The 23,484-nt window shown below is 40.8% G+C and overlaps 1 protein-coding gene across 1 annotated transcript in view; it reads right to left on the minus strand.

Moving 5' to 3' along the window:
* Nucleotides 1-889: 889 nt before the first annotated feature.
* SLC7A11 (solute carrier family 7 member 11) overlaps nt 890-23,484 on the minus strand; it is a 77,766-nt gene continuing 55,171 nt past the window's right edge. The window contains exons 7-12 of the mRNA XM_045018980.1: nt 12,756-12,879; nt 11,574-11,677; nt 10,734-10,830; nt 7,609-7,758; nt 5,625-5,802; nt 890-968 (exon numbers count right to left, since the gene is read on the minus strand). Coding sequence (XP_044874915.1) covers nt 901-968; nt 5,625-5,802; nt 7,609-7,758; nt 10,734-10,830; nt 11,574-11,677; nt 12,756-12,879 — 721 coding nt within the window. The 3' untranslated portion in view covers nt 890-900. The remainder of the gene's footprint in view (nt 969-5,624; nt 5,803-7,608; nt 7,759-10,733; nt 10,831-11,573; nt 11,678-12,755; nt 12,880-23,484) is intronic.

The raw sequence follows: 23,484 nt of genomic DNA on the forward strand, positions 1-23,484 counted from the left end.
ATTTCCTCCATAATTTCTAGTTTCAATTGAAACTGGGAACCAGGAAGTAGGTTTTGTATGAGAACATCATTTGCTGAGATTTCAAGGCCTAAGAACTTGGTATGTGTTTAAGAACCAGCGATAACTTTCAGACTGGTAGAAACTTTTGAAAAGCATCAAATTATGCCTCAAACCTAAAATTTGCCTCCCCTTTAGCAGAAAATTAATATTAAATATCAGAATCGATTTTCAATTACTCTATTGAAAAAAACACAGGAAATTTAGCAATCCTACTAGGCCATCACAAAAGTGGGTGAAATCACCCTGTTTGTGTATGTGGGGAACTGATGTGCTGTTTCAGTTGAGACAAGAGAAATAAGATATGGGAGAGGAAGAACAATGTTGACCCAATCTTTTAGCTAAGGAGCTTTCCCTTGCCCTTCTCTCCAGTGAAGGCTAGGTTCTTCATGAGCAGGGTGCAGGATACACTGTTCACAGTATATCTGATTACAAAAACATTTCTGGAACAAATGGTCATTGGCAATGCAGTAAAATCCCCAATTTGAAGAACCTAAGGTTTGCTAAAAAATAATATTATAAAAGGGAAATATTAATGAGATTTTTCATTTTTTTCTACTTGTCCCCACTCTCCCAGAGAGACGAGATGCTCTGTGGCTTCTGTTATTTTACAGCACAGAGCAGATGTACTTTCTACATACCAACTCTTTGTACAAAAGTTTGAGAATGTAAAAAAAAAAAAATTACAGCTCTAGTAACCTAGTCTTTTTCAGGCTTCATTGTAACTGTGACTTGCTCTTGTAATTCTCTGAACTTCCAGGGAGGGGGAAAAACTTCCCCACCCCAATGACCCAAGCTGAAATGGGACACTCAGGCAACACCTCTTCTTAAGGATGTAAGTGATCACGATTTCAAGTCATCTTCTGTTGGGACAACTTCCAGGATGATTTGCAATGTTTCAGTTACCCTGTCTGCAAAGATAAAAGTAAAAAAACTGGAGATATGTGGGAAGCAATCAAGGAAGATTTTCCTAGAAGAGCTGTTCAACTCACCAATGATATGTGTTCATAAGTATTTAGATGTACCAGTCATAGCATCATAAAATGTCTCATTTAAAGAGCCCTACAACTGTGTTCCCTTTCTAACCACATTTTGCTCAGCTCCATGCCAAAAAGGGACAATTACTAGGTATAGAAGGGTTCTTATTTGTTGGAGAGACTTCTATTTAGACATTATCTCTAGAGAGTTAATTCTCTACACAGTTGTTCAGCTCAAAACAAACAATGTTAATGTTGCAATAAAGGCCCAAATATGCTGAACGATGCACCCATATTCTGTGTCAGAATCCGCTTGACCAAAATAAACTCTGCACTGTAATGCCTCTGCACTGGTTTAAACATGTTACAAGTTAGAAACAATTTCATATTCTCCTTTGTGACCTTTGCTATTATTAAAAGAGAAGAGTCGGGGATTAGTGGGGTTTGTCCTTTGGGTGGTTTGCCTGTTTATGTTGATTCATATGCAGGCACCAATCATATAAATATTGAATACCAAGGAAAGATTCACTTCTTCTTCAAAGTTCATCGTAAACTAAAAGGCATCCTTGCCACTCGAGGGCCTGATTCTCCACTGCCCAGCACCTTGCGTAGTCATTGACACCAGTGCAAAGTGAGAGCAATGGGGGGGGGGAAACACTACCATTCTGATTTGTTAGTGTTTTATACTCACCCTGCATTGGTAAATGACACAAGGTGCAAGACAATGGAGAATCTCTCTCTATGTGGCTCTTCTTCTCTGCCCTTCTATTTGGGGGGAAGAGGTTGAATACAATATTTAAGGTGAGGAGGTTTTTCTGAAGAAATACTTTGCATTGTAGTCTGGATTATGGAAGTGAGAAGCTGCAAGCACTAAAACACCCATGGTACTTGTGTGCTTTAAGCAGTGGCTAGAGATATTGGGCCTGATTCTCATTTACACTAAGACCTTCTTTATACCAGTCTGGCACCACAAGGTATATTTGTATCCATTGTAAAGCCCTTTTTATGCTTCCAGGGCAGTTTAAAGGACACTCAGCATAAATGAAAGTCAGGCTCATTGGCATCTGGACCTCCTTCATAGGAGCTCGGAGTTGTTATCTATAACCACAGAGTAAAGACTGGGAATGGAAAAGAAACCTCTCAGTAAAAGCAGTGATTTACTGGACATGTAGATGACAGGACCAGGGACCTGCTGCTGCTCTCTAGCACAAAGCAGAGATGAGTTCCTATGGAGCCCAACCTCATTAACTCAACAAGGAGAGCGGCACTGAACGTATCATGCTACACCTTGAATGGGCAAGTGGCACCCTCTGATGTCTGGAAATAGCCATTAAAGAAATGGATGGATTTTATATGTATAGCATATCTCTACCCTGATATGGGCTCAGCCCTCAACATTCAGAGCCACTGCTTAATTTTAAACTCCTCAAAGGTTGGGGGATGCTTAGCCCATTATAAAGAGAAAGGTCACTGGTAAACATGGATCCAGATTTAGGGCTGTGTAACACCCCCAAATTCATGTGTTTTGGCTCAGGTCCACCTCTGATCTCTGTTACATTCTTTTCATTATTGATCTACTTTTGTAGGGTGCCGCTTTGCTTGGATCTTTGGTTTCAAGTTAATTCTGTAAAAGGTGAGAAAACAGCCAGGTGCAAATATGATTTGCCCGAGCACATTGGGTTTAACTATGTCTCACAGGTGTCTAATACTAGTGAAATATTAACCGCCTGGTGCAATATTAAAAGCCATTTGGGAGTGAGTGAGAGAGAGAGATAGTATGGGGGTGTGAACTCAAATATCTCTCTGGCTACCTGCATTGGCCAAGCACATTAACGTCACAGTAAGTGAAGTTATTTTTATGAAATATGGTAACTTGATAAGTAAGATGAATGCTCATGTTGCAGTCTATGTGGGAGATCAGCTAAATGCATTATTCAGATCTCAGAGAAGCATCCTAAATAGACTTATCCTGAAACAGTACATGTGAAAAATGCTCTTTGGTCTCTACAGTGCAGACTATCAACTCCTGCAAAGTAATATCATTTTTAAAAAATGACTCCAGGGATATTTCTCACTGCCTACTCTGAAACAAAGCTGTTTATTTAATGAGTGGGTTATCACCTCCTCCCCACCTCAAAACTGTCAGCATCAGTTTTCTCTAACTACTATTGTTACTATAGGAATAACACAGGGAAACTGAACAAGCTGTTTCCCCCATATTGACAGGTGCCTGATGCTTTCCCCTCTGAGCCAGTAGTGTGTGTCTGTATATGTTACACAGGCATCTGGCTTGATTTCCTGCATGAGGATCCGGTGTTCTCCAAAGGGCTAGAAGAATCAGCCACACTGTCACAGCTGGTAGAAAAGGCTTAATGTATATCCAATCTCTCCTAAAGAGAATATTTTTCTTTCACCTGAGTAATGTAGTTCAACACTGGCATCCTGTGGCCACAGAGTTTCAAGTAACTATGTTGCAAATCCTCAGGGCTTCTCACCAGAAAATGCAAACAAATATTGTTGATTTATTAAGAAAATATTTTCTAGTTCCGAAACGTCAAGCCAAAGAAATCATAAACTAATGTGGACATCTCCTACTCAGAATAGGGCTGGTTAATTGCTGCTGGGAGGCACAAACTGGCCTGGCATTGGCAGAAGTACATGCTGCATGCACACAAGGCTCTTGTGCTACTTTATTAGGACAAGCTCATTTTAAAGGTCCAGTAAAGCCCAGTGGTGAGGAGTTGGGGAGAGCCCTAGATTTTTTATTTTAATGAACTGTAGTGGGAAAGCCAACTTCTATTGAAATCACTGGCTTTCGCAAAGTGTCTGCAGCATAAGGCAAGCTTTTCACCCAATTTTGTTTAACAAGTTACCCACCATTTCTCAAATCTCTTAGGAGATCTTGCCTATATGTCTGTCTGCACTGAAAACTGTCTCATGATAAAACCTCACAAAATAGGGCTGAGTAACAAAAATAAAGAAGTGGGACAGCTTTTTTTTTTTTTTAAATTAACTGTACTGTTTTTTCCTCTCTAATCAAAAGAACTTCAGACAGCTCTTGCCTAACACATCAAAAGTTTCACAAGTTTTTGAAAAAAATTCCATAAATAGTATATAAACAATTTTCCTCAATTAAATTCAGATGTAAAAAAAATGACAGCTAAGTTACTTCAGGAAAATATGTTGGAAGTCATTCGCAGAAAAGATGTAAACAACCATGATGACAATATATCAACTATAGAGAATTTTATCTCATAACTTTGCTTTTTAATAACCTTTAAGAATCACGTCACCATCTAGGATCCGTTTTAATGAAGGATTTGATTCCAGCATGCCTTACTTGAAACAAAGTCCTATGGCGGCCAATAAGTGTTTGGTTTGAGTAGCGAGTGCAGAATCAGGCCTACATTCAGGCAGGGGCGGCGCTAGCTTTTTTGCCGCCCCAAGCACAACAGTCAGGCAGCCTTTGGCGGTGCGCCTGCGGGAGGTCCACCGGTCCCACGGTTTCAGCGTACCCACCGCCAAATTGCCACCGAATCCGTGGGACCGGCGGACCTCCTGCAGGTGAGCCGCTGAAGGCTGCCTAACTGTCACCCTCACAGGGACCGGCAGGGCACCTCCCGCGGCTTGTGACTCCAGGCACGTACTTGGAGCGCTGGTGCCTGGAGCCACCGCTGCATTCAGGACAATGTTTTAGTTGTCAGAAGCTGTTGTCCTCTCAAGGAAACATTTAATCTATTAGAACAGGCAAATGACTGTAGGAAGGCGGCCAGTAACTTAACTGGGATCAGATACCTGTGTGGCGGGTGTACAAGGGTTCAGTAATCTGAAATGTCTCGTTTAAAAAATGCTTGTCTGTCTGATTGGTTTAAAGAATGAGTTTGCTGCAGACATGGCCATTTAATTAGCTGGAGTTTAGTTTAACTGGTGGAACAATGGTTACAGCACTTGAGTGAAAAGCAAGTAGCTCTGCTGTCCCTGGAACAGAGTGGTGACAAGAATCAAAAGGACTTTCCCATTTGGGGATTATCACCTGTGGCTGACCCTTTAAAGGGAGTTGGGTCTCAGCCCCATCTGTGACATACTTAACTTGCCACCATAGGGGAAAATGAGTCATATGACTCAATCAGGCCTCTGGACTAGATAAGGGAGAAGCCTGGAAAGAAGCCAGTCTTGGGAGTTGCTGCTCATTAGAGGGACTAAGAGGGAGAAATGGGAAAGAGCCTGGGAAGAGCTGAAAGCTGAGGTGTGTCAAGTTGTATGAGTTATTAAAATTGGACCAGACGATAAGAAAGAAGGGGCTGGACACAGTTTGAAATTGGCAAGACGACTCTGGCTTGGTGTTTATGTTTGTACTTGTATAGCCTGGAAGGGGTGGCGTTTTTGTTAATTACTTAGCTGGAGGGCCAAATCATGGCAGCAGCCAAACTGGCCTGTGGAGTTTGAGAAGTATTAACAAGGGGGAACTGAGGCACGATGATAAGGGCCACCCCATGCTATGAGAGAGTGGTTTGGAAATGGAAACCCCATTAGAGGGATCAACAGAAGTTCGGAGAGAGAGGGAAGAGTCGCACATTAATGTAGACTTACCTAAGAGCCTTCTGAACCATCTTGGCTTCTTGTCCCATATGATAAAGAGGTAGTAGGCAGGGACACCAGTCAGGGTTATTGCAAAGCCTATTCCTGTATTGACAGGATCAGAGTAAAGTGACAGTGCAACCATGAAGAGGCAAGTGAAGGAAAACAAAGCTGGAATAAATAGCGGCACCTGAAACACAGGCCAAAAAAAAAAAACGTTACTTTCCACTGACTTTGGTTATTGAATGACACTGGTATTTAATGTTCCATGAAATGTAAATTGGATAAAACACAGCAGCACACTATGGTTCTGCAGAAATACTGGTCTTTTGGAACATGCATTTGAAATGTGAGTAACTAAAGAATATAAATTAAATACAGTGTTATGCAGTAAGTTCTACAGCAGTCTCTTAATTACACACTAAAACACCACAGCACTTTACATCCTTTAAAATGTAAGGGTCGTAAATATGCTACATTACAAAAGTTCTTTCTCTAGTCCTCTATTAGACAAGCAGCACTAACTATAGTAAAGATTTCCTCTTTGATAATTACCTATTACGCTCGATTTTAAAATAAAGCAAAGCGCTCAAGTAGCCAGCTTCCTTTTAAAATCATTAAGTACATACTGATATCCATCCTAAGGTACAAAACAAAATCTGGCTGGAGGAGCACAAGTTAATTGTCATTTGACCACAGATAAATGATATTTGATAGCATTAAGTAACTGACAGGTACTGAAGAAGTATTGTGCTTCTGACAGTATGACTGATTATGTTATCAGTGTTATTCTGAAAACAGAAAAAAATATCAATTAATTCTCTCAACTTTCGAGGGTGATGCTGTAAACTGTCTTTTCACCTCTTTGAAGGAGGTGCCTGATGGTGCTGCTAACTAGATGCTTGGTGTAATGGAGAATTCTCAAGAGATGATCCTCTTGCCTTTAGACATTACCAATTCTTTATTGTACCTTGTCAAAGTGTTGTGAAATCAGGACATGTGCTAAGCTGCTGTCCTTCATTTATATGCCTAAAAGAATGCAACAAAGCAAATTATTTTCTAAGTTAAGTTTCTTCCCCATATTGAAATATGGATAGATTTTTGCTACTCTTACTCAGGCTAAGTAGTATCTTGCTATACAAGTAACCTCACTGGGAATATTCACATAGTAAGGTACTACTTAATATAAATAAGAATGGCAGAATCAAGGCCGAATAATTGCTAGGCCAGATTGAGCAATTTTTCTGGGTGCAATTTAGTGCTCAAAAATAACTGTGCCTGAAATTGTGGGCACAAATATCAGTAATTTAATATATAATGACCTGTTTGTACCTGAAATTGGTGATTAATGCCAAATAAGGCTCTGCAGAGAAATTAGGAAAAAAAAATAAAAAAATACCCCCTTGATGTCTAATTACCAGTTTTTGTTCCTGACATTAATGCTGGTTGCAGAAATGTGGATGACGTTGTTTGGGCCTGCAAAACAGAGGCCAGATTGAGGCCCAGCTGCACTGCCCCCCAAATACTGGCAGTTTGAAAGATACACCGTAGTGTACAATTAGGAGGCATCTTCACATACTTTGTTAGATTACAGACCAGTCAGAACCTACTCCCTTACTTCCTCAACACGGTGTAAGTGTGAGCAAAATTGATCAAACACCTTCACTTTCACACATGAACCTAAATATAAATATACATCTGCTTCTCCCCAAACCCCATCCACAGTGAACAAGAAAAACTTCTTCTCTGGAGAGAAACCTGGCTAGATTAATATTTTTGCTCTTCATCAGAGATCTTGTAGAGAATCAAGCTGGGAATTCTAAAGTTAAACATTTAAACTACAGTAAAAGAATCAGTTCTGTTAACATCGGTTGCCTGCAAGCAGTTAACATTTTACTCCAGAACATCTATTCCCTTATCATCAGGCTGTGGACTAGGGGAGGGTTAAGTACAGGGAGAGAGACTTGTGTAAAAACAATCAGATTGCTGAAGTTACCTTGAAAGGACGAGGCATATCAGGACGTTTATATCTGAGATAAATCAGCCCGATAACTACCAGTCCAATAAAAAGCCACCTGGCAAAACTGAGGAAGTTCAGGAGGCTGTACAGATCCCCAGTGAAGAGCATTATCATTGTTAGAGGGTGCTGCAAAAGAAATTCAGAGCATAAGAGATTTAATTTATTTATATCATCTTGTATTTACAGTACGACTTTCATCGCATAATCAATCACAAACTGCGCACATACTGCACCTCTGAAATGCAACCACCTCTCGAGTGAAGAACAGCAGCTAATTGTCACACAGAAGGATGTACACAGCAGGGGAAGGGGAAATTTTGGTTAACACCAGGCCAAACTCCTACCCTTATGAGAAGTGTCCTGAGATCTTTAATCTCTACATAGAGCACACAGGAACTCAGGTTATGTCTAAACTAGACTTTTGCACTTTGGCAATCAATTAAACTTGCAGTTCCTAACATGTTTGTAAAGACGTGTGTGGAAACTCCACACACATTTGTTCTAGGCTACAAACTTTAACCAGAGGGATCAGCTTAAGTTAAAGAATAAACATCTATAGCCTGGATCAAATGGCTGGGGATTGTCCACACTCGCTTTTACAAGCATGTTAAGTATCACAATAACACAAGGTAAAAATGTCTAGTGAAAACCAGCTCTCAGTTTTTATGGTCTAATTCAAAAGGCACAGCCAATTTGTACTTTTTGGAATGAAGGGCTAGGTCAACCTTGCTACAGGCTGTGTGTTCACTGCCAAACAAAACAAGTGAAAAATCCTAGTGGAGACAGGCTGTGTAGTTTTTACTGAGATGTAGCAGGGCAAGGTCAACCCTGGGTGGGAGGTGGGGGCATGCAGGGCTGGCCTCGCCTAGCTAAATTGTGATAAAAATTACCTCTACCTTGTCTCCACTAGGATTTTACAGTGAGAGAATTAACCTGTGTTAGTTTTTTCCACTGAAAAACGAAACACACAGATTTTTGGCAGAAAAGACCTACCTGGGATTTGGACAGGGAATGTAAATATTTCAAACATGGGGCTTACCCCACTGAGCACCCCCCTTTGACTTCCAGTCCATTATGATTGCCACAGTGCCCCAAATGTGCTAGTTTTTTGGGGGTTTTTTACAAATAAAAGATACAGGATAAAATCCTCACCCCATTGGAATCAATGGGAATTCGGCCTTTGACTTCAATGGGGCCAGGATTTCACCCATAGACCCTGACCCCTTAAAATCTAACTTTAAGCATGATGCTGCAATGCAGGGCAATCAATGGTGGAGGACAGAAATGGGGTAAGACACAAAGAAGGCTACAAATAGGATCACATGGTTATTTAGGCTTGTTATATGCACTTCTTGATATTAAGAGTTCTCCTAGCCACAAATAAGCAGGCATGTAATAAGCAATATCTTCCTTTCTTCACTTTGTGTTCTGAGCCTTGAGCATTGAATGTGCTCACTTTCCTTCTCTCCCCCAAACAAGCTCAGCCCTCTGCATCACACACAACAGGAAAACGCAGAGATGCTCAGGGTCAGGGCAGGAAATATCTTCGTAACAACTGCACTTATATCTCAGATGGCATGAACAATAGGAAAGACTGCATAAAAGCCAACTTCATATAGAAGCATACTGTTTCTAGAAGGAAAAGTAGTGTATGTAACTGCTACTAGCACAATAAAAGAGAACTCAGGAAAGCTGTACTGTGCCATGTGCTGAACAGAAATGTAAGTCACAAAAGAGTCAATAAAATATAAAGCAAAACAAATGGAATAGTGCAGGGTAAAACAAATACATTAAAACATTCTCCCCCTCTACCCCCAATTAGGGAATCCAATGTTCAAACTTGGGCACCTAAATTTAGATGAACAAATTTAAAATTAAACATTTAGTGTATGGCTACACTGCAATTGGATGTGTGATTGCGGCACACGGAGACATACCTGAGCTAGCTTTAATCTCGCTAGTGCAGGTACCAACAACAGTGAAACTGTAGCAGCATGGGAGCCAGCACAATATGTACCCAGTCTCGCTAGCAGGCTTGTAATCAGGTAGCTAGCCCATCCTACTGAGCTCCATTGCTATTAGCACTTGTGCTAGCTAGACTAAAGTTAGCTTGAGTATGTCACCACATGCTATAACCACACCTGTGTCTGACACGTGCCATCCAAAGTAAGTATTTAGGCACCTATTGTAAGTGTTGATTTAGGTCCAAAACTTGCAATCTGATCGGATCAGGAGACTCCCTACACCAACATGGAGCCCCACTCAGATCAGTGGGACTGCACATGCATACACGGGTCAAGCCATCTGAAGCAGGGCCATTGGTTCCTCAGGGCCTATGCCAAGAGGTGCTGAACTGCCACAATCCCCACAGAAGATGAGCCCTAAATGGAAATGTATTTACAGATATAACATTAGGCAACTGAGTTTGAAAATTAGGGCCTGAGTTACTGCTCTTCTTTTTTCCTAATGCTTTAGCTGTGAGTCTGTCTTAGGAATTGGTAACTGGCCCATCACTATACTACCTTGTGCTTTTCCTTTCTTCTCATAGCCCTTTCACAGTTGTTTCTGTTACCCATCTTCTCAGACACGTTCTCACAAAGATTAAAAAGCAATCACTGCACTACTCAGGGCTCCCCTCTCCTACATTACCTTTGTGTATCATTGTTTGCATTTTTCATATTAGGGTGCTCTCAAACACTACTGTTTAGCTACGCTTCCAATTAAGTGAATTTGAGTTTTATTTCTCTACTTCCTTTTTTATGAGAATTAATGTCACTGAAAGGACCCAACTAATCACTTTCTTTCAACCTTCCAAATCCTTAGAAATAAAGTGTAATGAGACAGGATTTAGGTAGTAGCCTCCAAGAGTTAAGTGCTACCATGAGAAACACAGAGGAGGTGGCACTCGAATAGATCTCTTCAGTGCCTACATTCCTCTGTCCCTCACCAAACCCCAAAATATAAATAAATAAATAAATAAATAAATAAATAAATAAATAAATAAATAAAAGATTCCAGCAGTGCCCAAGTTCTGCTTGAATCCTCCCATGCAAGCCTGTAATACACAATCTTGCGCAGGAACATTTGTTTATATGATTTACCAAAACAATGACAGCTGGCAGAGGAGTGTGCTTGCGGACATGAATCATGGAGAGAATTTCTGGAAGGTGACCCTCACGGGATGCAACGTAGAACATCCTGGTGGGAAGTAAATGCAGACAGACTTTAAATACACTCATTACAAAGAGAAGTCAAAGCAGCTCACTAGAGATGCAGAACACATTCAGTTATCCTCAGCAGCTCTACTAATTTTATTGAAGACATTCAGATTTTAAAAGATGTCAGAAGCCGATACTCAGAAATCAAAGCAAAAGACATATAACCATTTCCCATCCCGACATTATCAGTCTTTACAAGCAGTTAATATTAGTGTTTTCCCACATTTACCTTATCTCATAGAAATAAAGCATCAATCCATTAGGTATTACATTAAAAGGGATTATTTTTAAAGCAATTCACAGGGTTTTAGCTATGTGATGCCAAACATGATAAAAGTCAAAGACTATTGCAGTCAACCTGTCCTGATATTTAAAGGAATTAATCCTGGTTTCATTTGTCCTTCTTGGTTTTGAATCATTCCTTAATTAGTTCAAAAAAAGAACTAGATAAGTTCATGGAGGATAGGTCCATCAATGGCTATTAGCCAGGATGGGCAGGGATGGTTTCCCTAGCCTCTGTTTGCCAGAAGCTGGGAATGGGCGATGGAATGGATCACTTGATGATTACCTGTTCTGTTCATTCTCTTTGGGGTATCTGGCAATTGGCCACTGTTGGAAGACAGGAAACTGGGCTAGATGGACCTTTGGTCTGACCCAATATGGCCATTTTTATGTTCTGACTCACCTCCCCCACCCACTCCAATAACTCCTGGATCTTCTCACCTGGAAACTGCAAAGATACCACCATTCATAGAGCCAAAGCAGGAAAGGGCGACAAATATTGGAACGGCTAATGAAAAATTTCCCATTAATCGTTCAGCAAAGGTCTGGGAAAAGAAAGCAACATGAATTAACAGAAAAAAAATAAGAGTTTCTACAAGATCCCATTCTATAACTTTCTGTGACATTGAACTGCACATTTGTCATTTTCTCTTCGCTAGTGGGATAAGTAGACACACTGAAATAAGGCTCTGCTGTCTGAATAAAGCGCTACCTACTGTATATGAGTGGGAGACAAGGCAAGTGTCTCCCACTCATACTCAGTAGGTAGCGCTTTATTCAGACAGCAGAGCCTTATTTCAGTGTGTCTACTTATCAGTTAAGGTACTACTTCATGGAAGAGGGGTAGAATCTGCCCCTATATATTTGTTTTAAATACCGTCAGCTGTCGACTATTCATTTACATTCTATGAAGGAGAACCTGTCTAATCCACATTTGTCATACATATACAAACATTCGTAATATTTTGTTCAATGATCACCATACTGAGCTTCTGTCATCCTATAGTCTATGCACCCAGTCATATTTCACGCTCCTAGGTCATTACCATAAGAATTTTGTTTCTTATCCTCATGGTTTGAAGGCGCACACAGGTGCTGCCCATGATAATCTGCGGTCCCACAAAATATTCTGGTGCTAGATTTTATATGTTACAGAATTAGTCACTTGAAAACAGGGTGTTTAGATTCTCCTATTGAAAAAATCCTTAGCTGTATCAATATTGGTATGTGGATTTACACTTGTTTATTGCAAAACCGATGCCACAAAAATAATTGACACCACCATAGTTCAGCAAAACACTTAAACACGTACTTAACCTTAAGCACGCACTTAAGTCCCAACAACTCAAAAAAGTCAGCTGAATAGGGATGGGCTAATGCTATGCATAAGTTTAAATTCATCCCTATGCATCAATAAGGAACCCAATAAAAGGCAATGAGACTTAAGCCCATGTTTAAGTGCTTTCCTAAATTGGGGCCCTATAACGGTGTTTTTGTGTAGCTTCATTGTAAGTTTCCCACTTTTTTTATTCTTATTTTCAGGGGGAAATGACCAACTTTAACAGCAGATCCGCTTTAACTGTAGCCAGATCTATACATTTGTATTTTTCCTCCATAACTTACCACTGCCACGGCCTTTGAATTTAGCAGTTCCTCAGGGCTGATTGTAGTGAAATAAGCCACATTTGTTAACACATAGCCGACTGTGACAATAACCATTGAAACGCATATTGCGAGCGGTATGTTTCTGGAATACACAAAGAAGCTCATTAGTTGCAATCTGCTAGTCATTCCCTGAAAATGAAGCAAATAAGAACATGAGAAAAAGCCATTTGGTCTTTGTCCTTTGTATCCCTAGATCTATGAGTGGCATGAACAGATAAGCAGTTGGTGTTCTAAAAAACTATAACTAGAAGCTACACGTAAAAAAAAAAAAGAAGAAAGAAATTTACGTTCCATGTCTCTAATTTGAGTCAGCTATTCAAATAACACATAGTCAGGCATATTCTGCCCCTCAGTCAGGCATATGCAACAGTGCCCTCAAAAAGCTCTACCATGTGCCAACTGACATTCACACCGAGGACTGGAATTTATGGAGATAACTGAAGATTGAGTTTGCCTCAGAAATAGTAGCAATAAGCATATAAAACCTTGCTATTTTATCAATATGGGAGGAGAAGGAAGAACAACATGTTAATAAATAATAATAAGAGCTTTGTATTATATGACACTTTTGATCAGGAGCTCTTACAGGAGCCAGTGTCATTATCCTTTTTTTAAAATAAAGGGAAACCGGGGTGCAGAGGCAAAATGACATGTCCAAGGTTCACCCAAGCATGCCAGTGGCTGAGCAAGGAATAGAAACCAGGTCTCCTGAATCCCAGCCCAGTGCTCTACTCAGTAAACAACACTGCCTCCTTAAAATGACCTCCTCTGGTTCAGACCAAGAAGGGATTCAGCTTTGAGAAATAATCAATCAATCCAAGTTAACAGGAAGCAGCATGGTAGATACAGGATACGCATTGCCTTAAGAAGGGGACACTCCTGCTTCATGGCTATTCCCTTCAGCTGATTCAGTCATGAGTAAAGCTAGGTGAAAACAGATTTTTAAGTTCACTGGCGATTCTAAAAATCAGGGAAGAATTTGTTTTGGGTTAACCTGAAATTGAATATTTTTTAAATTTTCAGCAAATTGGAAAAAAACAGTTGTGTCCAATCAGCATCTTATTGGGCTCAAAACAAAACATTTCAGTTTTGAGCATTTTATTTTGATTTTTTTAAATTTTGAAAAAAAAAATTTTTTGAACCATAAAAAACAAAACAAACAAAAAACATTGTTTCGAAAATGGCAAAACAAAACATTTTTATCTAAACACTTTACTTTTGATGGGATTGAAAGGTTGCTACATGTAGCAATCTTCTGTACGAAAGACAATGAACACAGTCAACTGTGGGAGGAAAGAGGGAAGAACAGGAGTTCTGGATGATCCAAAGAACCTGCTAGCACTCATCCCAGAAGAAATAAAATCAGCTCCCTCAAAGAGTGCCTTTGGGATTCAACACATTGACCCATGATGTGCTGTTTTTTGTCATAACTCTTGCAAACTACACTGACACTCCTAGGTAAGAATTTAATAAGGACCTTCTTTAACACTGTAGGCTGCTGGCCTTTCGCCTACAAAGGACTGACATCTTGCGCAAAGTCTAGATCAGGCCCTTTTCCTCAGAGCTTAATTTATTATTCAAAACACAAACACGCAAAAAAGTTATTCCCAGTCTTCCTATAAGCCATCCTGGAGTCCCCTACTCCAGTGCCTGCCACATAGGTTTGCCAATTTTGGTTGGATGTATTCCTGAAGGTTTCATCACATGACATAATCTTGAATTAAAGTTTCATCTTTAATTCCTGGAGACTCCAAGACAATCCTGGAGGGTTGATAACCCTAGGAACCAACATTCTTCAAATGGTGCTGTTCCCTTGGCCCAGGGACTTTCTCCTCCTCCTCCCACCATCACCACCCACCACCTGGCAGCTCTCTCACCAGCTGAGCCATTTTCTGGCTCTAATAAGTATCTCACCCCCTTCCAGCTGGGTTTGAGAATCCCTTCTATCAGGTCCAAATGCCTGTCCTTAAAGGGGTCTGCCTGAAAACAGGGCTGGCTGGCTCCAGGCCCCCTGGCCCTTAAAAGGGGCAGAGCACCTTGTTGCAGATACCTTTACAGAGCTTTCAAGTTGAAAGGAGGTTATGGAATGAGAGATGCTAAAAATGAATTGGTGGTGTCACTGTTCCCCATCTTAACTGCATTAGAAACTATGATGATGAGAATTATAGAAACTAGAGAGATAATTAGATAAGAGGACCATGTAGCAATGATTGCAATATGATGGACATTGTGGCATTGCATAAGCCCAATGCTATTACAGGAAAAGGCCCACAGTCTCAGGTACCTTAGGCCTGGTCTACACTGGGGGAGGGAGAATCGGTCTAAGATACGCAACTTCAGCTACGAGAATAGCATAACTGAAGTCAACGTATTTAGATCAACTTAGATTGACTTACTTCGCGTCCTCGCGGCATGGGATCGATGGCCGCTGCTCCCCCGTAGACTCCGCTTCCACCTCTCGCCCTGGTGGAGTTCTGGAGTCGACAGGGAGCATGTTCGGGGATTGATGTATCGCGTCTCGTCTAGATGTGATACATTAATCCCCGATAGATCGATCATTACCTGCCAATCCGGCGGGTAGTGTAGACATACCCTAAAGAAAAAGGGAACCCACCAGGTTGTACATGTCACTCAATGCAAGAGACAATAGCAGGGTGGATAGCACACAATACAGAGTTCAAGTACTGGTGGGAAAGCCTGGGCCATGAAATTACTGCATTGTTACCCATATATATGTCCTCTACTTGCTGATATAATCTCCTGTTCTGACTTTCTTGAGTTCAGGCAGCCAAAACCTTCAACTACCTGAGCTAAAAGTGTCTGCTCTTCATCTTGAGTACTTATCAACCCTTACAGAACCTTAGCACTACAAGATGCCTCTAATTCAGATCTCAATATAATGTCCTCTAAAATACAGTGGCAGTTCAAAACCAAAGAAGTAAAAAAGCACTTTAAAACCTGAGTGTATTTAGCACACTGAGTCCTGGCTCATTATGCTGAGTAGCACTACTCTGCTGAAAGCCAAAAAAAACTAGTCAGCAAGTGCCATTCATTACATTGCCTGAAGATTGGGAATCATCATGTTTTGTTACCAAAAGCCTTGGGCAGAATAGAAGGCTTGGCGACCTCTAAGTTCTTAGTGCTCTTATGTAGAAGTGCTCCATCTGTACCTTTTTTTTCTCTCCCAACATGATCAGGCCCTTAGGGGGTTGCAATACATTATTATGTAACACCCGTGAGTGCTGCTTGTTAGATGGCTGCTTGCAATGGCAAATTTTGACAAAAGTGACAATCCAGTTTCATGATTTAAGGGATGAGTAATCCAGCCCTGGTTGATTTCTCATTGACACATCAGTTCAGAATTGCATTTTGTCACTTAATCTTTTTTTTTTTTTGCTCTATGTTTTTTGCCACCCCAAGCACAGCAGTCAGGCGGCCTTCGGCAGCGTTTCTGCAGGTGATCTGCCAGTCCCGTGCCTTGCTGCACTGGTGCCTGGAGCTGTCCCTGGTATAGTACATCACGCCATATCTGAACATTATGTTAAAATACTAAGTAGAAGCTTTAAAAGAGTCTTTTCTACTGGTCAAATTGAAGAGAGAATTCCCAGCCCGCAATAAGATACCTTTATTCACCTCTGTCTCATAAATTAATCCTTTCACTATTATGTGAGTAGCTAATGCCAGAAGAAAAACTGTAGTTACTAAACAACTGCAAATGAGCATTCTCAATGAAGTAAATTAACTCCGGATACACTGGATCCATATTAATACTCCATATTAGTGGGCATATGTTTACATTGCATTTAACAGGACCCAATATGTACTATTTATCCATAAGGTCATATGAGAGACATAAGCTGTTATCTATAAGGCATTGAAAGGCTTATGACACTTAACAAATCCATAAAGGAACTTATGCATATAAAATCCAAATGAAGGTACTACTGAGATCCACAAAACCCCTGTTCTGCTGCCACCAAATGCTGTAGGCACCTGAACTCATTTGTACCTACGTTTTCACTGTAAAAGTCCCCTAGGCACCTAAGTTTCTGCTTCTGGGCATGCTGCCTGGCACAGGCACCAGGACACCTATTTCACAATTAAGCCCCAGCATAACCTTCAAACCAGGTGCTTATAGGCAGGGAAACATCTATCTTGCCTATGGGGCCTGAGCCAGTAGGAGCGCTAAGAGCATGTCTGACTCCTCACAAAACAGCCAGGAGGGAGGAGGAAGCCTCTAATACAACCTTTAGGCCAATGGTGAGGATACAGCAGACACTCTTTAGTAGCAACATATCGGTGTCCTTTTGCTATGTTGGTCCTAAGCGGCTGCTGCTGATCTGGGTAATGTCGACAATTCACAGTAGGGAAAGTGTTCCCAGGGGAAATGTTGCTTGTAAGCAGCAGTTGCTCTTACAAGGTGTGGCTGCAAACAAGTATCTAACTCACCTAGGATGTGGTACTCACCTGGTTCAATTCCTTCTCTGCTTCAGGAGTAGGGATTTGAACAGGGCTTCCCCACCTCTCAGGTGATTGCCCTAAATACTGGACTATAGGGTCACTCTCTCTCTCTCTCTCTTTCTGTGGGCCAGTTAATATTTAGGGAACATTCAAACATCTGTGTGCTTATCCCAACTGAACCAGGCCTCTACACTTTCAAATTTACCCATGACTAGTTACTATTCAGGAGCAAATCCCACCATCCTGCCCTACTGTGCTGCAGGAACAGGGAAGTCTGAATTGGGGGTGTGCACACCATGTGCTTCATGGAACACAAGTGAGAGAGGCCCCCTGCACCCCAGAAAAATTAGGGGGGAGGAATGGAGTTGGTAAACCTGTACCTATATAGATGCAAAAGTCATTCATCTGCCCCTACTGTGAGAGCTCCACTACTTAGTTATGGACTGGGAGAGAATTTCTTCCTTCCTGGATTCTGTGGACCTCCCTAGGTCACAGCCCAGTTACTCAGGCTGTACACTGGGTTTAGGATTTGACCCTAAATGCAGTAAAATCATAGCTCATCTGGAAATCTAGTCTGCTACTGCATTACTTACTGTAAATAGTTTCAAGAGAAACATACAGGGAAGACACAGTAAAGAAAAGATGAGAACCCAGGGGTAGGAAGAACAACTTCAATAAGTCAGGTTATGAACATTCCCAGAGGTCTACAGCTCATATCCCAGCCTTAATGACAAGCTTTATAACAACAAACTGTAAGTGTTTAGAGCTGAGACCACTGCAGACTGCTCTTTCCATAAAATGACAGGCATACAGTCAAAATATGCTCAGCAGATTCATCTGAGTTCACAGTCATAAAGTATGTTGTCTCCACACACCTAATAGTTCCCTGGCCAAGCCAAAAACCATTTCCTTGTATTCACTTTAAATGTGGATTTTACTAAAGCCTTAGCTCAGTCCACTGTCCAGGGGAAAAAATTCCACGCATAAAAAAAGTGAGGCTATAGGCCTGCAAGAAGATATGAGAAATGAGCAGTTATAGATTAGCAGCTAAATAAAGGCAAAGAAGCAAATATAAAAAGCAAAGTAAAAGAAAAACTACACTAAAGCAGGCACAAACAGAAAATAAAAGTAAATAGAATATAGGAAATGCAGGATCTTAATGATTTGCTCATACTCCCTTAAATATCTTTGGTGAAATATAATGCACATGAAAAGAGAAGAGCTCACTATGGGCTTATCCAACCTACAGAGTAGTTCAGAGTAGTTCAATTTCAGGTCTGATTTTAAACCTATTTAGTTCAATTAGTGCAAAAGGCTATGTGAACCCTCTTAGTCTGTCTGAAACCAGATTTATTTCAGTACAGCTTAAAATGATTAGGAGCAAGTTTAAACTGATCTGAAGTTTGCCACTCTTAAAACAGAAATAAGAATAACCACTTCGGGGTGTGCCCTGATTCAGCTAAATCTATTTAATTTAACTGGTGCAAATTTTAATGTGGATAAGATATTTGAAAGCAAAAGCAATTCTGAAATGAGATGGAGGTTTCAGTCTTCAGTAATGCATACAACAAACAGCCATTATCTGCCAAAGTCCTATCTGCCTGATGAGGTATTACCCTTACACTGCAGCAGTTTCATATTAAATTCATTGATAAAAGACACAATCTTTCATAGAACTCAACTCTCCCTTTCACATAATAAGAACATGATAAGTCAGATTTCCTACTTAGTCCAGCAAAATTGCAGATTTTTACTGTGCAAAGCGAATATAAATTATGGGCCTGATCCTATCGCGGAAAGCAATTGGATTTTAGTCCTTAATTTTCAGTGGAACCAGATCAGACTCATTGTTTGCAAAACATAATGCAACTAGTCCAGCGTACCAAAATAAATGTTAAAACAATTACTTATCATCTGAGTAATAAATTTACTATCTTGTAATAATGGCGAAAGCAGTTAATATTACAGCTGAGTAAACCCTAATCAGCAAAAGTCTTCACTTCTTTCACATGGCTACAATGTTACTATGACAGGAAATGAAGTTTGGTTTTCATTATGCAGTACTGTAGGTACTGTTTATTTCTTTAGTGTGCTGAAAATTTACCATGACAGAACTTTCAGGTTCCTTAATAGGAATTACCCTTGTGCAATGATATTTCCTCAGGAAATCACTGAAGTCTTTTAAAAACAATTCTGTAAGTGCATTGCTTCCAGATTTGGGCAATTTAAAAATTGTCCATTACATGGCTCATAGGGCCACATTCATGGTGGGAGAAGTCCAGAAGACATTGTGCCACAAGTTTCCCAAAATAACAGTCATGGAAGAAAATAAATGCAGCACAGAAAGGGAGCAAACATGTGACTAGTGCTTGGAAGGAGCCAGGAATTCAGTAGAAGCACAGATGACGCACAGGCTAGGAGTAACATCTATGGGGTCTTAGGTCTGTACCCACAGATTTTAAACCTATGCCTGCATGCATGAATGCATCAAGTCCACCTGTCACACAGACAGAACAAAATGATGTGTAACATTTGCAAGTCTGCATCCACAGATCTGTTGGTATTTCCCATGAAGAATGGGGGGCAGACAATATAACCCATTACGGTGAAGAAGAAATCAAAATGATTCACACCTGTCCTGTAAAGTTTGAAAAGGCTACCTTCTTTATCTTCGGTAACAGGAAGAGGGAACAGTGTAAAATGAACACAAAGAACTGAAAAAGGGTGTCACCTCCCAGGGCAGTCGAGCACAAATGGGCTTGAAGTTGTGAACGTTGTGTACTCTGTGGTTTAGAACCCCAGTTTTCACTGCTGCAGATCCTGAGTGAGCATATTTGAAAATACTAATGGGAACATGTGCAATAATTTTTAGGCTTGTAGCCTTAAGCCATAAGTGATTATTATTTTGATTATTGTAGGGAACATTGTGTGAAGAAAATCACTGCTCGTTTCCCTTCAGTGCCTGTAAATATGTTTCATTCCCAGCATCCATATGCTCTGAACTAGGATTGTTATTTATGGTCTTGCAGCTCAGACAATCTTAAATCAAGTGAGCTCTAGTCATCGTCTTTTGATTATGACTTTCTGGGGAGAGAAAGGGTAGGCCATTAAGCCACAATTTCATTTGCACCACCCCATGTGCCAAAGAAGTTAATGCTAGAGTGAGAGTTAAAGGATCTGATTCTCTAATTCACTGTATTAGTTTTATGCTATTGACATCAATGGAGATACACCAGCATGACAGAGCATGACAGATGTAACAGAGTAGAGAATCAGGCCTTCTCACTTTCTGTCACCTAGCAAAGGAAGCAAAATGCTTTTAATTACTTGCTTTTTGACTTACCTTGCTTGGATTGTAATTGGTTTCACTTAATAAAGGGGCTGCTGCATGCCTGACTGACTTGGACAGGTCAAACGATGTTAAAACAGTGGATTTAATTCACTGCTCTGAATTTGTATGTATTTATTTATTTTACAGCAGTGGCTTCCGGATCCACTGAGTAGCATAAAATGCTCTGACAGCAAGAAGTCAAGACCTATAATGGTACCAGCTGTAAGGGCTAAACATTGCTAAACATAGCATATTGTCCAAACCAAACATTTTTAGTCTCAGGACTGAGCAGAAGTAAATATGTCAAAAGCCTTTGGCAAGTTTGGTGCCAAGTGCCCATTCACACAGTGGTTATTTTTAACATGGGTTAAACTTGACTACAGCCACACCATGTTCTAACTCAGTTTGGCTGGCCAGGTTGCACATTAGAACACATGATTCTAAATATGTTCAAGCCCTGGCTGCCATCTAGTAAAGGTGGTATCTTCCATAAAAAATCATTAATTTTACAGAGGAATGGAATGAACTCGTTCAGCTGAAGCTTGGTGTAACCAACTAAAGAGGGTTCACACTTTTTATCATTTTAGACCATAAAAAAGACAGTAATAATAAATTGCTCAACTTTTGACATTTTTGCACATTTACACTTTAATTGGCTTTATAGCATTTTGATAATGAAATCCCGCATCTTCCTACAGAGAATGGATAAGCACTCCTGGTATTCTCAAGAAAACATCTGAAGTAAATGATATATTAAAATTTAAGGCCTAGATCCTCAGCTGTGAGTGAACAGCACACAGAACATCTTAGGAGTGTATGTGTGTACTGGGGCAAGTGTGTAAAACTGTCTTTGAACCATGTTTGTACTCCCCAGGTCCTGAGCTGACTGTGTGGTAGCCTGGTCTTCCAGCCTCAATTAGACTGTCCTTCAGGCCAGGGCCGGCTCCAGGCCCCAGCACGCCAAGCGCGTGCTTGGGGCGGCATGCCGTGGGGGGCGCTCTGCCGGTCGCTGGGAGGGCGGCAGGCGGCTCCGGTGGACCTTCCGCAGGCGTGCCTGCGGAGGGTCCGCTGGTCCCGCAGCTCTGGTGGACCTCCCGCAGGCGTGCCTGCGGATGCTCCACCGGAGCCGCGGGACCAGCGGACCCTCCGCAGGCATGTCTGCAGGAGGTCCACCGAGCCGCGGGACCGGCGACCGGCAGAGTGCCCCCCGTGGCATGCTGCCGTGCTTGGGGAGGCGAAATTGCTAGAGCCGCCCCTGCTTAAGGCTGCCCTAAATTTTAGCATCTGCCAATAGGGAAAGTCCTGCCCATGACCCCTTGGAGCTACTTTTGCTTTATAGTACCGAGGAATCTTCATTCATGGGGTTGATCAACCTGTGGCTGGCTACGCCATTTTTAGGGCCAATTTGTGCTAGTAGTGGAGTGGGAAGCAGCCTGAATGCAGTGGAAACTCTAAAAGTTTAAAACCTGCTTGCTTTTAAGAGACTGCAGAGTATTTTTCATACATTAAGGATTTTTACTCCACACATCATTAACTGATATTACATTATTTACACCAAAATTAATACTGTCAAGACTCTTTTATACTTACAGCAGATATTACAAAGATATTACTTGTTCTAGCAGTATCCCCACTTTAAGTATCAGGAGTATCACTCAAACTGGTAATATCTGTAAAACCAGCATGAACTATTTAAGTGCACCCACTGTAATAGGAGTAAAAATCAATCCAGTTCTCATAGTGATACGTCCTGATGTGGTTTACATATAAATTTAGCTTTACAATGTATTGACTAACGGCCACGGTGAGTGTACAGACACTTTTCAAAGGAGCACCTGGAGAACCCAGAAGGCAACATTTTCTGTGATTATTTGAACCTGAAAGCTGGCACTGTTAACAACAGCAACAAATGTTTATTCACCTTTAAAGAAATGCAATATGTATTAGTCCATATCAGATCCTGACATACACATTGCAATAAAGGTCTGGGTTTAATTCTGACCTACGAGTACAAACACAAGATTCACCACGGTCATTGCTATGTAGAAAAGTACATGTTTTAGAAAGTGATTAAACATACACTCACATGTTTCACATGAAAATACATCATCACCTCTGGGTTCTCAGTCAACTCTTTCGTCAACCATTTCCATGCTTCCATCAAATGTCAATGTTTGACATCTTTGATGGAGAAGGTCACAAACTTCCCAGAATGAGTACACAAATGCAATAAACCAGGGATGTGAGAAGTCAGATTTGACATTTGTTGTATAGCTTGAACTATAACTTAAGACCACCTCAGTTCTTTAATGTACTTTATCTTATTTTCTCACTGGCAAGTAGTCCTCCTTTCTGGAAGCACTTACATCACTGCCTGTAGCATAGATGATGAGATGTGATACTAAAACATTAAAAAAGGCACCACCAGTCCATATCAAGCTCAGAAACAAAAATGCGGAAGAAAACTACCAGGCTCAGAGCATTTCTTCCAACCTGGATTTTACAGCCCTAGATCTCAGTTTTACCTTCTCCTCAGCTGCGACAGGAAATGTATAAACACACACATCCCAATAGAAGGCTTAAAAAAAATGGAGGGGGGCAATTGTATATTAAAAAATGAGAGAGAGAAATATTTTATTGCACCAGGTTCTCATTTGACTTCAGAACGACTGAATTTCTGAACACCCGATTTATGAGCAGGAGGTACTGCCCCCAGCCATAATCATTTTTAGTATTAAAAGAAAAAAAAGGGAAAAAAAAGAAGTCTCCTGAAATTCAAGTCAGATTTAATATCAAACATAGTACATGAGTGCTGGGTGTGCTGCCGCACCCCCATCAGATACAGGGTTTACAGTTTTGTTCAATGGCTTTCAGCACCCCCACTATAAAAACTGT

This window comes from Mauremys mutica, chromosome 5, assembly GCF_020497125.1.
Source record: "Mauremys mutica isolate MM-2020 ecotype Southern chromosome 5, ASM2049712v1, whole genome shotgun sequence".
Lineage (NCBI taxonomy): Eukaryota > Metazoa > Chordata > Testudines > Geoemydidae > Mauremys > Mauremys mutica.